Genomic DNA, 16,344 nt, shown 5'->3' on the forward strand with positions numbered 1-16,344 from the left:
TTTTATAAGGTTGTTTTTTTTTTTATCTCAGTCACAAAAGCCCTGACCAAATGCAAACAAGTGTAAAGTGTGAACAGTGCAGTGTGGTGAGGTAATAGTTTCTGTTTGGCTTACAGCGTAAATGTTGCCTAAGGTGTAGTGGCTGGTAAACAGATCTGAGGTAAGGTCCAGGGCAGCGTGGGCAAGAATAGCAGCATCGGCTGAGAAGTGGGCACGGTGCAGGATGTTGGCCATGTTGACCAGGGCTACATCCTTTTGCTGCCTACGAGTCAAAAAACAAATACACAGAATGAGAATGTCAACACCTGTGGGCAGTCTCTTACAATAAATAATACAAGTATTGACTTTGGATAAGCCTGACAGTACCTTGGGGAGAAATGCAGAGCACGCACCACGCAGTCCACTGCCCTCTGAGGCTCATTCTTCATACGCCAGTAAAATGATGCCATGTTGTACAGCACCCAGGATGATGAGTTCTGAAGCACAGGATTATAAAGATGCACACACTTATTTCAGCCTCCTCAAAGGACTGAAGGATAATGTTAATATAATCATGTTAGGGTTCTTTGATGGTTCTTTGTTGGTGTTGTTTATTCCAGACGGAGCTTGACTAAATCTGCAACCATTTGTCCTACACCTCTAATCAGACTGTTCATAATGGCCCTGTCACACCTTGAAGATTATCCAGCGTATGCTGGCGGGTTGGTGAGTACGCCGGAGTACGTTGCATAAGTCATTGGTAAGTTTTGTATAAGTTAAGAGCACGCTGAAGCACGCTGGTATACGTCGTAGTACAGAGTCACATGTCGGAGTCTGGTGGTGTTCAAAGATAAAGCTGCTATTGTTGAATTAAATGAAGTTCAAAATGTTACGTTTTTGAAAGCGTAGTCAATAAGTGTAACTTCTTGTAAAGACCAGAGGCTGTGTTCCTGCTGGTTTCACTCCTCTGACACTCTCCACGGCTCCTCATGTTTTTACAAAGAGAGACTGCAGAGTTTTTAATAACACAGGTTTTTCAATCACCAATGCATCTCATATCAAAACGTATACATCGTCATTAACGAGCGGCATACTTTGTCGGCGTTATTACACTGCCGCGCTTTGCACAAGTGGACTATAGTTGCGAATAAGTTATGAATATGCCATGTATACACCCAAAATTGTATGTCAGCATTTTAGAGGCATTTTGATACGCCAGGAAAACGCTGGCTAAATCATCAAGGTGTGACAGGTTCATAACCTGAATGTCTCTGAACTGATACTGACAATGTCCACTTCTTTCAAATCTTGGTGTTAATAACTCATCATAAAACTACACTGATTGTGTGATGCTGACCGAAAGGAAGCCAGATAATTACACATCCACAAAATTCTGACAATGAAAGCCTGCTCCTCATTAGCAGATACGCATTTTCCATTTCCATACAAAAGGCTGAATGAGATATTTTCTTTACGCAAACGTTCAATGCTCTACTCCGATATCTGCAACTAGGGAAATGATAGTATTGAATATGTATACATCTTAGTGGTGCAAAGCTGTAAAAGTAGACCTTACCCTCAGTAACCCTTGATGGATGCGATGGCCCACTTCATCAACACTACGGCCCAGTTTATGTGACAATGAACCAAAAATGGGATCCTCCTTAGAAAGCAGTGGAGAGGTCAAGTTAGCTCTCTCCTGCACGCCCTGGAACAGATGGAAGGGATGAGTCAGTTTTAAGATATCTAAGCTGCCAATTAGTCAAACACAAATACCACATGTCTGTTGTTTACACAATGGGCAGTGTACAAATGATCTGCTCTGGTTACAAGTGTACAAGGTAAAAAAGCATGCGACCCTCAGTGTAAACAGTATGAATGTTATTCTGTACAAGTAATATTATGTGTTTGTTATCCCCAACCTCTTAAGCAACGAAGCCAATGACTGAAAGACTGAAAGAAAATGGGGCAGTGATCCAGACTTTTACACTCTGTTTGGATCATATATCAACTCTGTGTGTTGGTGCTTTCCCATACATCTTCACTCTTGTTTATACAATGAAATATGGTTAACTTAAAATCTCTGATATGGAACTTTAGTATAACCAACCAGTTCAGCTCCCCTTCAATTGATTGACATAAACATAACAATCCTAAAAAAACAGATTCAACTAGGCCCAATGTTGGCACAACAGCGCCAAAGAGTCAGAATCAGTGAATATAAACTACAGTTGTGGTGTGACTCTTCTGGGTGTAATTAGTACAGAAGTTCAGAGTTCTTGGCCGGTTTCCCTCAGATTATATTGAAATCAGCCACGTGTTCAGAGAATCGCAACATCGGGATGCTGTTCATCAACACGCAGCTGCGGCCTCCTCTACGGTTGAGATTACATTTCCCATTGAGTTCTAAGGGTCATCATTAGAGGTAATTTCAATACTCAACACTGCATTTTATCTGAAGTGATAAGCTAGGCTTGAGCACCAATTGGCAAGACGACAAACTAATTAAGACAGTAACCGCTTTCTATACGTCAAGAGTGTTTATAACAGCTTCCATAACTCTATATTTAACTCCAACTCATATATTCTCTTCTGTATGTACTATATCTGTTATATCTTACATCATTAAATAATGTAAAACTAAACTAACTTGCATGTTTTTAGGAGGCATAGAGCTACGAAGAGGAGAGCTGGTCTAAGAAGACGGAGGTTTATGGAGAGGAGATAAAAGCCGTGTCTCTCCTCTCTCATCATTGGCAATGTGAGATTGCTGGATAATAAGATGGATGAGCTAACAGGACTAGCCAGGGGTCAGACGGAGTTTTTAGGAATGTAGCATTGTGTGCTTCACGGAAATGTGGCTGCATCCAGATAGTCCCGACCACAACGTCTCCATTGACGGCTTCCTGACCGTGATAGCAGCGAGAACGCTGTGGGCCTCCGACCAATTATCTGCACAGGGAGATCTCACATGTCACACTGGTAGCTGTTTACATCGCCCCTCTGCCAAACCAACTACGGCGTCCAATGTTCTCAATGCTTCCATACCCAGACTCCAGACAGACCACCAGAGTGCCGTCTTCCTGATCTCTGGGACTTCAACCATTTATTTTCTACATAGCTTAATATTGTATTTGTATAACTTATTGTGTATAGAGCAACTGTAATGACTGAAGGATAAATAAAGTATTTCTGATTCTGATTCTGGAAAGCATATCTGCATGACAGGATGTGTGATGTATGTTTGAATCTGATTGAGACTATAACAATTTTATTCGTTTTAAAGTATCAAAATTTGAATATGAAAACATAACTACACAAGGAGATTATATCAAACCTCAGCTTCTCCCCTCTCTCCAACAGAGATTTATATCAGCTTACTTTTAGTCCTTTTCTTAGCAACATACTGAAAAGTTTGTCCTTTACTCACCCTTAGATGCTGGAAAGCATGGATACTATAAGGTAGTTCAAACACTTTTGAACAGTCTGGCTTTTCTAAATCTGGGGGCAGGGTTGAGCGGGAATCCACAAAGTCCTCAGGGCTATTAGAGCAAAGAACAAAATAACATTTAAGCTGGTAATTTCATCGTTATCATAAAGAGCCGGGTAGTTTAAGGGTGATACATAATGCCGCCATAATGTGACAATGCTAGGTCTGAATGGTGCCTTAGACAATTAACAAAACACAGAGATGACATGATCATTTAGAAATGCTGTGACACTGAGGAGGGTGTACCTGATGTCTTTGCTTTCCAAGGAAATATAAGTCCCATCATACAGGTCGAGGTCTCCCAGGGGTACCTTAGCCATAACACAATCCGCATCCTCCTTGTAGTGTCTTTGCTCCAGCCCTGTGTCTCTGTCTTCATTTTCCTCTATATGAATCTTCTGTGCCACAAGCTGCTTCTGCTCAACCACAAACAAAGACCAATAATTAGTGACAAGTTGAAGAGAATAAATGGACTAGGTAAGGATCAAAGGTATTTATGTAACAAGGGGAAACAAATCATCAAACAAAGATGTCTGAAACTATTTTCTGCCTGAATTAAAATTAATCCAGGACCAAGAATTATACTGTTACCAAGATTACACTGAATGAGACCTATAATAAACTAAAAATTATGAGAAAACTGATGAGCCATAACATTAAAGGTTGACGGGTGAAGTCAATACAACTGTTAATCTCTTTACAGTCATCATTTCAGCGTCAAAGTCCAGGAAAGCAGGAAAAATGTAAAAGTGTAAGAATGTGAGTGAATTTGGCCTATTGTGATGGCTGGAGGACTGTGTCAGACGGTATCCAAAACTCCAACTCTTGTTGGTTGTTCCTGGTTTACATTAGATCACTCACTTCCAACCAATAGTTGTCCAAGGGAGCAGAGTATTAGAGCTGCGACAGAGGCAGCTAAGGCTCATTGAACACAGTTTTCTATACTGTACCTGGGCGGGGTAGACACATATCTTCACAAGATTAGCAGTCGATCATAACGTTACTGATCAAAGTGATACACACTCACCTCAAGTGTCTTGAGGTAGTTAACACGAGTCTCTTGTCTCATGAATATCACAACATCATGTGGATGCTTCAGATTCAATGGAGAGTCAACCTGAAACAAAAACAGTGATACAAACAACATTCAGGACAGTTAAACATCCTCATCAGTCTCAGTGAGTGCGAACAGCTCTAATTAGAAGATGAATCAAATAAATGACAGTATATTAAGGGGTGTACAGTGTTTTCAGAAATGCAGTCCGTCTAACTCTTCCATCAGATGTGCAAACTCAGCTTATTCGAGTACTAAAGCCTGACACTTTAACATAAACACAGCTTCTCCTTCTGTATTTAAGAAGAAGTTCAGTCGCAGTCGGCACAAGCAACACTAAATTTACCTCTGACAAATTAATGAACATTTTCAGACATAGGCCTGCTTTACTTTGGTCATCTTGACCTTAAATTCCAAACGATATCGCCAGTTAAAATGTAGCTAGTGTATGCTAACAGACTTAGCCAAACAACAATATGTATACGCGTCCTCCCCGCAGTACGCAACATAACTCAAGCTGACAAATGGGTCATGATTAATCCAAATATACTGTTTAAATCATGTACGTAAACCACGCGTTAAAGCTGAATAATATCTACAGATGCTAGCCACCTAACGTCAGCGCTAGCAGGTCACTGAGCTAACGTGAACTGTCATTACTTGTTGTTGAATCTTTCCATCCTCTGTGACAACCCAATGTGTCGTAGCTCCTCCGGAATCCACGATTAGAAAGCAAAGAAGGATGAAAAGCTTCCCCTGACATGACGTTTTTCTCGAATAGTTGACACGGCAGGGCTCAAACTCAGGACAGATTCTCCTGAGGTCCGCCATTTTTTTTCTGTCTCAGTTTGCTCTGTGGCAACCGTTCAGAGATGTGACGTTCGCGAACGAGTCGGTCTTTTGAACGGCTCTTTTAAGTGAACGATGAGAACCATAGACTGTGAATAAAAATGGACAGCGTTGCTCCGCCTCTTCCCGTTGTACGGTTCTGAAGCCGAAAAATCCCTCTCCCGGGCGCCGCCATTGTGCAGCCAGAGCCTGGGAAGCCACTGTAACGAGCTCTGCCCTACAGCATAGCGTCACAAGACGCTGCGTGTCCTTTGAAGTTTCCCTCTACGGCGGCTGGGAATCAAAACAAACCTGGAAGTAAAACCCCGTTTTTTAAACTCTAATAACTAACGAAAAAGAAACTTTTCAGAAAAAAGAGGCCTTGAACACAAAACAGTCAAATAATAACTACATATCACCACAGCATACGGATGTAAGAACATTCGTACGATGTGTATTTATTTTTTAAAGTTTGACTGAATGGGATTTTTTGACCTATACTGCAGCCAGCCACCAGGGGGCAGACGCTTTGCTGAAAGCTTCACCTCCAGCCAGGCGAGCTGAACCCTTGATGAGAACCTATTCACAGTTGCGAGCCGTTCATTTGGGAGCTGTTTTTACATCAAACGGCAGGTCCTAAAAATATGAGTCCAATGCAGAAGTGCTAAAAACTGCAGTTCATCGAGGATCCGCTTGAGGTTGGCTCCGGAAGTACCGGAAACCACATACACACCAATTCAAAAAAGACGATATTTACAGCAGAAATAAAAATGTTTACAGTGAGTATCGTGAGAGTGTAGTCTGGATTGCTCATTTCTCGATCGGCACACACTGTAGGGGGGGTGAATTTTTTTTTCTAACGCGGCAATTTTGAAGATATTAAGATTATGAGTCTTCCAATGAGAGGCACAGCTGACTTGATTGACAGGTGGGAACACTAGCTGTTGGCTAGGAGGTTCAAAGCCCGCCTCTTTACGTCATAATCGCTCGACAGCAGCAATATGGCTGCTGCCGCCAATGATTGGCCTCAAAACAGCGCTTCAGAAACAGATGGGTGACGTCACGGATACTACGTCCATATTTTATACAGTCAATGGTTTTTATATGCAGATTGCCCACGCTGCCTTCACATGTCACCTTGGTGCCCCATGAGTCTTTTGTTCACACTTATTGTCTACACTTTGTTATTGTTTACATTGTTTTGATGTGCATTCGAGTCAAGGAGCTGAGCTCCTGTTTGTAAGTAGTTCAGGTGTAGAAACACCAGGTGGGGTAGTACAATTTTGCATTCACATTTTTAGAATGTCCTTTATTCTAGTTGTATTTGTATTTTTTATATTCATGTATATTTTTTCTTAGTTATTATTTGTATATATTTTTTCTGAATTGTTAAAATGCTCTTGTGTGGAAAAATTTACAGTAAAGTTGTTTTGCATGGAACTTAGCTGTAGCCTGCGTAGTTTTTATAGTGCCACAAAGTTTTTAGGTGTGGGAAAATTCAAATAGTGATTTCACTGTCGAAGCATGGGGATATGGTACCATCTTAAGGAATGTTTACAATGCCAAATGAAATTATAATCAATATTTCAGAATAAGTCCCACCAATAGAGTATATATAATGACTTCTAAAAATAAATGAATATAACAATGAGCCAAAGAGCCAGTCTTTTGAACGGCTCTTTGAAAGGAACGGCTCCTCAAGATCCGGTTCCCTTCAAAGAGCCATAGATCCCATCTCTGACCGGTACCAGCCTCCGGCCACGGGGCGGCGCTCACGGGCTGCACGGAGCGACTCTCAGCAGCAGGTCACGCTGGATGACGTTTGAAAACTAAAACAGGAAATTCTGTGGAAACGAAAAGTTGGAGACGTTTACAAAGCGAAGGCAAGAATGACATAAACATTATAAGCGTCCCCACTTTACAGTTCACATCGCAACACCATTGATGAAGACGCGTGTTCTCTGCCTGTTGGGTTGGTTAGTATGTTTCTTTTCATCTTCTTTTTTAACACAGTCAGGTTGCAAAGTTGCAGTTCCGCATAAAGAAGGGGCATGACTGCTTCATCAAGTGACAGCTCTATACGTCTTATTTGAAGCTTTAAATCAAAATCATACAACAGTTTCAGTATTAGTCAATGTATCACTGGTGTTTTTATCTTGTTTAGTCAAGCTGATATTGAAAACGAAAGACTTGGACATTGCTGCACCGAGACCTCATCAGAATTTTTCCAGTCCACCACTGATACAAGCTCGAGTTGTATGTGGTTTATGCACACACATGTAGTCATACAGCTATCTAATGAATATTACTCAGTATTTATTTTATTGAGGTCTGTTAAAGCTGCTGTGAGGAACTTTCGACTTGTATTGTGTTGGGCCAGGATGTGCATCTTATCACTTTACTGATCTTGTGCTGTACATGCCAATCATCTTATTCCGCTTATTATAAACAGTCCAATGTGTCACTTATTTGTTTTTAAATTGTAAAAGACTGGTTGTTTCTGTAGTATGCTGTCTGTTCTGACACCGAGAAAGCAGTTTCAGGCATTTACAATTACAAAAGAGGAATTGTGTTTCATATTGGGGGGTTCATCTGCTTTTGAAGGTCATAAAGAGGCATTAGAGTCAATTTCAATCTGTTTCATACCCAAATATAAACTCCTTATAAAAGCTTTACGTTTATTTATCATTGGAAGGATGTACTGTAACACTACCTCATAAAAATTGAAAATCAAAGAACTCTCTATCCTACTGATAAATACAACAAGTGGTGAAAAAACCTCCATAAAAACTACCTTCTATTAAATTACATATGTATCCTAAAGCTGAAAATAGAAGCTGGTTTATTGTAAACTTACCATGTCAAACATTTAGGGGATAAAGAGAAACGTTTTCTACATTCATTCATCATGTAACTGTTTGTTGTTTGGTCAAAAGAAGCAATTGGACAACCTCACTTTGGGCTTCAGGATGTTTTTTCCTTCAATTTGAGACATTTTAAAGACTTAATCTCAAAACCTTATTTACTGTTACTGTTACTGTTACTGTTACTGTTATTAAATTATGATGAACATATTTGCTGTAAGGATTTGCTGCCTTCCCCAGCTGTGGTTATGGTATATCTCTGATGTTTTAGGAGTTAAGGAGTCCTGGATAGTTTGCTGCTTCATTTCAGGTCTGTACGAGGATGACAGGAAGTTGAAAACATTTTTGGCTGTAGAGAGGAAGTTAAAGAGTTGACTGCGTGACATGAGTCCTGTAGATTCCTGTTTTTTTTTCTGTTTCATAAATGTGTACGCTCCAGCTGGGGATTGTAGTTCTGGTTGTTGATTGTGGTGTGGCTGACATCACTTTCCTTTTCCTTTTCTTCGAGCTTAGGTTTTTCCAAGCTGTAATTGCAGAACGAGGATTAGGGTTGCAAAGGGGTGGAACATTTCTGGTAAATATCCGGAAGTTAAGCTGGGAAATTTTGGGAAATATTCCATATTGGAAACTCATCCATACAAAATAATCCAATTACATTTGATAATTGTAAGTTAAACATTACTCCCATACATCAAATTTGTTAAATGTATTACCACATGATATCATCAAAACTTACTTCCCTTTGTGTAGTCCACAGGCTCAAATGTGTGGCCCCAATCATCTGTGCATGTGATGGAGGAATGCACAGTGCAATAACAATATCTTTTCCCCAACTATATTTAAGTTCCCTATTAAGAGCCAACTTTCAATTTAGTAAATTCCTGGTTTATTCCTGTTTATTCTCATGGAAAGTTTCCAACTTTGGAAATTCCCGGAATTTTGAAACCCTAATGAGGATGCCTTTAATACCAACATGATGCAATTAATTATCTTACCATTTAAAGACATGAACAGCTTTCTTACAAAGCAAACACTTTGTTGAGCTTTCTTTGGTATTAACCTGCTGCTTCAAGTGAGGAAACATCATGGATGCCAGCTTGAAGAAACAATGACTGTTCACAAAATGCTTTATTTTAGTTTATTTCATTTTAATTAGTATCATTTTTTACTACTCTAACCCTGTATGCCTGTTTGTGTCTCACTCTTTACAGATGGCGTGCTATGACAGTTGTAAGGGGAGTTTGGAGGAGGACAGCTATGAAGGAGCTGTTGGTGGAGAGCTGTCCAGCTGTGCGCTGGCAATGATGGAAAAGGAACGAGAGTCCCTCCTCAGCCCTTCAGAAAGCTCTGGCACATTAGTCAGCAGCAACTCTACAAGTCTGCAGGCTTCTGCTCCCCTCCAGGGATATGATGTGGAGTTTGACCCGCCCCTTGAGAGCAAATATGAGTGCCCTATCTGCCTCATGGCTTTGAGGAATGCCATACAAACACCATGTGGTCATCGTTTCTGCAAGAGCTGCATTGAGAAATCCATTCGGTAAGCTATGGTGGATCCCTCTGGATAACACTGAACTCAAGGCAGCGGTTTCATTGCACATTGTTGCAGTGGTGTAACTGATAAGTAATAAGAAATAAAGATCACTAAGGCATGCCTTTGCTTTAAATGTTTTAAGATGAAGAAGAATCTGATACTGGTGTGATCAACTTTTAAGATTGTTCTTCCTCATGCCTTACAGCGACACAGGACAGAGGTGCCCTGTCGACAATGAAATGCTGTCTGAAGACCAGCTGTTTCCTGATAACTTTGCCAAACGAGAGATTCTTTCTCTAATTGTTCGCTGTCCAAACTCAGGCTGTGAGGAGAAAATGGAGCTCAGACATCTAGAGGTGAGAAATGTAGAGTAAAGAGACATTTAGAATGACCTGGGGTTCCATAAGATATAAATGTTAATTACATGAGTCATAGATTTAATATTTTCATACTGACCATAAGCGACCAAAGAACATGTGGTTGAGATAGATAGATCAACGGGAATTTATGCAAACTAACGGGAATAAACCAGGAATTTACTAAATTAAAGGTTGGCTCTTAATAGGGAATTTAAATATAGTTGGAGAAAATATATTTTAGCATAATCCTGATTAAAAGAACCAGATTTCATGCAACTACAGTTGAATATCTTTGCTATTCCTCAATCGCATGCACATAGCACACTGCTTACTGCAGGGCTAGTGAGACCACGCCCCCTACATGCAGTGTGCATTCCTCAAACACATGCACAGATGATTTCTATTTTGGATGGACATCTGCTTATAACAAAACAAATATTTATGCTTGGATTAGATACCTTTCCATTAAATTACCCTCAATTCCAAGATAATTCCCATAAATTGCCATTAATTCCCATGAAAAGTTTCTGATTTGGAATATATCCAAAATTCCCCAGCTTAACTTCCCATGGAAAATTATTGGAAACTTTCCAACCCTTTGCAACCCTAATCACATTTCTATATGAAGTATTTCTGTGATCGCACTTGGAAATAAAGAACTTTCTCAGGTCAGTGACTTTGACAGAAAACTTGCATCAGCATAGACTCTTCCTTCTGACGGTTAACTATGTCAGACATGTATGTAGTGATTGTTGATTTGGATGATGGAATTGTTATATTTTGGTTCAAATGTAACAGTTTTGTCCTGGCACTGCACAAGAAACTAACCATATTTATCTCTATGTAACGTTTTTAGAATCATGTGGCGCAGTGTCAGTTCGCCACTGAGCCGTGCCCACAGTGCAAGCAAATGGTGAGAAAGAGCCACTTAGACGAGCACACAACTGTGGAGTGCCTAAGGAGAGCTGTGTCCTGTCCAGACTGTGTTGCAAGTTTTAGTTACGAGGATAGAGAGGTAATGTTGACTCATAATCATCATCAATATGTCATTTCTTGTCTTGCTTTTTCTGGAGTAGTGAAGGCCAACTTGTTTTGCTTTCTCCTTCAGCTTCATGAAGAACAGTGTCCCTTTGCCAATGTGAGTTGCCAGTACTGTGAGATGGACCTGATCAGGGACCAGGTGAGTCAGATGAAATGGGAAATCAAAATGTTTTCTAATGCAGTGAATTGTCATTTCAACCAACTTCTGTCAACAAGGACTTCCCATTTTTTGTACAATGGGGAACACACACACACACACACACACACACACACACACACACACACACACACACACACACACACACACACACACACAGGCAGCCTATGTCGCATTCCATTTGGGAGTTCACTCTCCATCCAGTAGCCAGCGCAAATTGTGATTTTTAAAATGTAATATATCTGAGACAGGAAGTGAATGCAGGTCAACAAGTGTTTACTCGTCAAGTCAACTTTATTGCTTTAGTAAAAGTAAGCAAACCAAAATGTAAGGTTAAGAACAGTGTTGCCAACTTAGCGACTTTGTTGCTATATTTACAGAGTTTTCAGACCCCTCTAGCGACTCTCTTTCAAAAAAGCGGCTAGCGACTTTTTCTGGTGTTGAATGGAGACTTTTGGTGACTGACGTGAAAGCATGTATCATTCTTACTCTACTCAACGAGCAGTGGATGCTGCTGTGAGTCCCTCCTAGCTGCATTCAGAACAGGAGGCGTTCACCCCTCTGCATCCAGATTGCAAATGTATCACACATGCCTACTGTCTCTTTTTGGTCCATTTAGATAGATAATGTAGATTGTTTACAATAAACACCTTGAAAATGTTATGGTCGAAATATGCAATGTTTGACTTAGAGGCTAAAACACCCTAAATATGTTTATAACTACATTTAAGAGTCTACAACAAATCATTTTGTCTCTCCCTCAACGTTACACGTCTCTCCTGCAGCATCCATTACAATTCAAATTATGCAAATTAAATAAACACTGGTTAAGAACCAAAATATTGAGATTGGGCTGGAGAGGTGCTGGTTCACTTCACTGAAGGGGTCCAGTCCCCAACTGCTCAGGACATTGTGCGGCCTCCCTCACTCGAACGCATCTCCAACGGTGCATGGCCGTAGGATTCTGTTTGTATGTGTATTTCCAGCCTGTGTGTAGCCCATTTATTAACAGAGCTAAACAAATTTGATTTCCCCTCAGGGATTAATTAAACATTTCTCCTTCTCATTTTCTTCTAACTCCTAACACAGTTGGAAAAGTAGCTTCACACAACATAGGTTTTATGTGTTTGCCAGTTTAATTTTAGAATTGACATGTATATTTCACAAAAGATGATAGAGCCTCTTAAATCCTTTTGTTTTAAAGCCGGTTATGATTAATCAAGTTTTGGGATATTCAGAACACTGAGAAAATGAAAAGCAATATCATGATTCTCAATAAGCAGTCCCAGTGGTGTCCATAACAACTTGATGAAATACTTTTTAAGAAACTTAATTTGAATTAGAGGATGTGACTGAAGTTAAGCCTCTGCTCATTTTGGTTTCAGTTGGAATCTCATTGTGATACAGATTGTCCAAAAGCACCCATCGCCTGTACCTTCAGCATCTTTGGATGTAAGGAAAGGGTAGGTGATCATATGCAAAATGTTCTTGTTACAAATATCCTACACACTCTTTACCCTTTAGGGTTTGAACACCAAATTGGGGGTGACAGTCTTATCACCCTTTCAGACCAGATGTCACTAAGAGAAACATTTTTCCTTTGCAGATGCAGCGCCACAACCTGGCTCAGCACATGCAGGAGTTCACACAGATGCATATGCGTTACATGGCTGAATTCCTTCGTGGCCTGACCCTCAATGGTACTTCGACTAAATCCCTGTGGTCGTTGGGACCATCTGTTTCCCCTGAGGATCAAGGAGCTGCTGCATCAGTACTAGCCTGTAGTGGCCCAAGAGGAGCAGTAAGCTGCAGCAGCAACAGTTCCCAAAATCAGCCCAGCGAGGAGACACAGAGGATCATGGACATGGACAGACGATTGGTGAAGCAGGACCACCGGCTTCGGGAGCTTACCATCTTAAAAGAAACTCAGGTGGGATTTTTCTTTGAGCTTCAGAAAACGAACTTTAAAGAACTTCTGTGAACATAGTTTTTGTCTTAGACGTGCCTGGCTACACACCCGGTAAAGTCTGTGATCTCTGTCGAGGGAGTCACACAGAGCAGAAACTTAATATTGAGTTACAACAGATCAGTGACCTGAAATCACAGTTATCATTTTGTGACTTTCTTCACATTAAAAAAAATGAAACGCAGAGCAGCTTGTTGCTTTTCAGAGACAAACCAATTAATCACACCTAAGGGAATATATCTGAATTCTGTAAAATAAGTTATTCACCTTATCATTAAACTCTGAAGGAAAAGAGGAAAACAAAATTTGCTCTGATGAGAAAAGGATAGTTTTGGAATGCATGGTGCTTCAACCATTCCTTTACAGAGCAGATGTAGCTAAGATCTCAATGTTGTCACAATAGTCTCCAGGTGTGTGTCCACTTAGGCATTTCACAATGGTCTGTTTATCTTATCTCTAACTAAATAGATCCACTTCTATGTACACAGGTCTGCCAGCTCATGTTTACACAGCACTGTTCCCTTGGTAGTGTGGCTAGCTTCAAGTCTGTTTTCGTCTTTTACACATGTGACTACAGTGATATGTTGGGCTCTGAGCATTACCAAAACACAAGTGACGGGGCCTCACTGCTGTGCCTGAATGTAACCTGTTCAAGCTGCTACTCTGCTTCCTTGCTCTTGAGGATACACCTAATTAAAAGATGTTGTGTAAGCATACTGTCCTGTCTCCTCCCCAGGCTGGCCAGCTCACAGAGCTCAAACGTAAAGTGTCAATGCTGGAGGAGACAGTGAAGGACCTGGAGGCCCAACAGTGTCATGGAATCTTCATCTGGCGCCTCAAAGGTTTCTCCGCCCACCTGCGCAGCCAAGAGGCCGGCCAGCCTGTGGTCGAGCACAGCCCTGGCTTCTACACAGGCCGACCGGGCTACAAGCTGTGCCTGCGCCTCCACCTGCAGACCCCCAACGCCCCGCGCTGCTCCAGCTATATCTCACTTTTTGTCCACACCATGCAAGGAGTTTATGATGGGCAGCTGTCCTGGCCATTTCAAGGCACCATCCGTCTCACCATTCTGGACCAGGGCCCTGAAGGTCAGCACCACATGGAGGTGATGGAAACTAAACCAGACCTGCAAGCCTTCCAGAAGCCTACTAGTCATCGCAACCCGAAAGGATTCGGATACGTCACCTTTATGCATCTTCAACAGCTGAGTCAGAGAGCCTTTGTGAAAGATGACACTCTACTCATCCGCTGTGAGGTGACACCACGTTTTGACAATATGCAGCGTGATGGACCAGCAGTGCAGCGTAGAGGACCTGAGGCCTCTGTGTGAGGAGCTCAAGTCAAACTTCTTTCTACCTGATTGTGCACCAAGACATCAGTACATGAAATCTACAGTGTTTGAAATACCACATCATCAATTTCAAGTGATGGACATGAGGAGGAACATTACTAACAGACCCATTTAAAACTTGGACAACGCAATTATCCATCTATTTATTCGTATGCCAACTTTGAAATGTTAATGAGATTCTTTTGATCAATAAATCTACAGTGTACTTCTTTCTGAAATTAATTTCGAGATATATATAATCACCTACATGGTACTAACTAGCCTCACAAGTTCAAATAGTGTAAGTAGTCAACGATATTTAATCAGCTTAACAAGTTTAAGATGTCCACTTGTTGACTTTATATCATTTCTCGTGGTTATAGGAAACAGAACTGTGTTTTTACTTAAACATAGCCTCTTATAGTTTTTGCCTTTTATCTTCTACAAGTTCACACATCAGATTCACATGTTTGCACACTGGCATGCAAGTGTTGAGAGACTCATCATTAAGGACTGTAGAAGGTGATAAAGAGGAGGATGCGTGCATTAAAGCCTTAAGAGCCTTAAGAAAATGTGATGAGCTGTGTGGGATTTGATTACTTTTATTTGTTAGAGTTGCGATTCAGATGATAAATATGGGTTCATATAGACATTTCCTTATGCCTAATAAAATTATGTCTTCAACTCTCTGTATGATCCTTCAGATCGATTTTGTCACTGTGAAACAACAAAAGTAAAGTAATATATCCATCAATCCATCATCTTTTCCACTTTTCCCATTCTGAGTTGCAGTGGGGCTAGAGTCTAACCCAGCTGTCATTGGACGAGGTAAACCCTGGACAGGTCACAGCCTATCACAGGGCCAACATGTAGAGACAGACAACCATTCACTCAAACTTACAGGCAATTTAGAGTCACTGATTTACCTAACAAGCATGATTTTTGGACTGTGGGAAGCAGCCTGAGTACCACAGGGAGAACATGCAAACTGCACACAGACAGGCTGCTGTTGATCAAGGGATTCTAATCAGGAACCCTCTTTCTGTAAAGCACATGGTGATTTAATAGTATGATATTTCTTCACTTCTCATGTGTGCAGATTGTTTTTTATTACCCAGCCTGACAAGGTTCTCATGTTTACATTCAATTCACCTGGTCTCATGGTCATTAATGTAATGTTTTGCCAAATGAAGCATTTCACTGTATTGGTGCCTACTCATTTAATTATGACATGGAGGATTTTCTTCACTTCTCTCTCGGGTTTCATCACCACCATGGACTTTTTCCGGAAACTACAGCTGCGCGGATTTGTCTAATGTGAGAAGCACATGATGTAAAGATACATTAATAATGTATAAATAAACTGTGTTTGGTTTCAGCTTTCTCTCTAACATTAAGTTGTCATAGAACCATCCTAAGTCATCTAACAATGTTAAAACATATGAACCTTACAGCCATCGTGGTTTCTAACATGTACAGTATCTCACAAAAGTGAGTACACCCCTCACATTTCTGCAAATATTTAATTATATCTTTTCATGGGACAACACTGAATATATGACACTTTGATACAATGTAAAGTTGTCAGTGTACAGCTTGTATAACAGTGTAAATTTATTGTCCCCTCAAAGCTTCACAGGTTGCTAATGTAACCCTCTTCCACTCTATGATGACATCACGGAGGTAATGGATGTTAGAAATCTTACACTCCTCCACCTTCCTTTTGAGGAGGCCCCACAGATGCT

The 16,344-nt window shown here is 40.7% G+C and overlaps 2 protein-coding genes across 4 annotated transcripts; one reads left to right on the forward strand and one right to left on the reverse strand.

Moving 5' to 3' along the window:
- Positions 1-27: 27 nt before the first annotated feature.
- Positions 28-5,486, reverse strand: ttc17 (tetratricopeptide repeat domain 17). The gene is made up of 7 exons (XM_034680356.1): positions 5,184-5,486; positions 4,497-4,586; positions 3,716-3,885; positions 3,410-3,521; positions 1,556-1,687; positions 367-476; positions 28-262 (listed from the first exon to the last, which is right to left on the reverse strand). Exons 1-7 carry the CDS (start codon positions 5,352-5,354, stop codon positions 28-30), a joined length of 1,020 nt encoding a protein of 339 aa, XP_034536247.1. The 5' UTR covers positions 5,355-5,486.
- Positions 5,487-7,119: 1,633 nt separating this feature from the next.
- On the forward strand, positions 7,120-15,977 carry traf6 (TNF receptor-associated factor 6). 3 transcript variants are annotated; one of them, XM_034680488.1, is made up of 8 exons: positions 7,120-7,234; positions 9,427-9,752; positions 9,952-10,102; positions 10,962-11,120; positions 11,214-11,285; positions 12,689-12,766; positions 12,910-13,233; positions 14,006-15,977. In XM_034680488.1, the coding sequence occupies exons 2-8, from the start codon at positions 9,427-9,429 to the stop codon at positions 14,597-14,599; spliced, it is 1,704 nt and encodes a 567-aa protein (XP_034536379.1). In that variant the 5' UTR covers positions 7,120-7,234; the 3' UTR covers positions 14,600-15,977. The 3 variants fall into 3 exon arrangements, with proteins under 3 accessions (XP_034536379.1, XP_034536378.1, XP_034536377.1); XM_034680487.1 differs by having other exon boundaries at positions 7,176-7,327; XM_034680486.1 differs by lacking the exon at positions 7,120-7,234 and adding an exon at positions 8,625-8,789.
- Positions 15,978-16,344: the final 367 nt, after the last annotated feature.

This window comes from Notolabrus celidotus, chromosome 3, assembly GCF_009762535.1.
Source record: "Notolabrus celidotus isolate fNotCel1 chromosome 3, fNotCel1.pri, whole genome shotgun sequence".
NCBI classification, from domain to species: Eukaryota; Metazoa; Chordata; class Actinopteri; order Labriformes; family Labridae; genus Notolabrus; species Notolabrus celidotus.

What these genes read in the sequence shown, in the direction of transcription:
- ttc17 (XM_034680356.1), bottom strand. Translation starts at nt 5,354, where the DNA reads ATGGCGGACCTCAGGAGAATCTGTCCTGAGTTTGAGCCCTGCCGTGTC. An exon ending in ACTACCTCAAGACACTTGAG is followed by an intron (nt 3,886 to 4,496) that starts GTGAGTGTGTAT and finishes GTGGTTGAGCAG; the next exon opens with AAGCAGCTTGTGGCACAGAA. An exon ending in ATGCTTTCCAGCATCTAAGG is followed by an intron (nt 1,688 to 3,409) that starts GTGAGTAAAGGA and finishes CATCTGTTCCAG; the next exon opens with GGCGTGCAGGAGAGAGCTAA.
- traf6 (XM_034680486.1), top strand. Translation starts at nt 8,640, where the DNA reads ATGTGTACGCTCCAGCTGGGGATTGTAGTTCTGGTTGTTGATTGTGGT. An exon ending in TCTTTGGATGTAAGGAAAGG is followed by an intron (nt 12,767 to 12,909) that starts GTAGGTGATCAT and finishes TTTCCTTTGCAG; the next exon opens with ATGCAGCGCCACAACCTGGC. An exon ending in CCATCTTAAAAGAAACTCAG is followed by an intron (nt 13,234 to 14,005) that starts GTGGGATTTTTC and finishes TCTCCTCCCCAG; the next exon opens with GCTGGCCAGCTCACAGAGCT.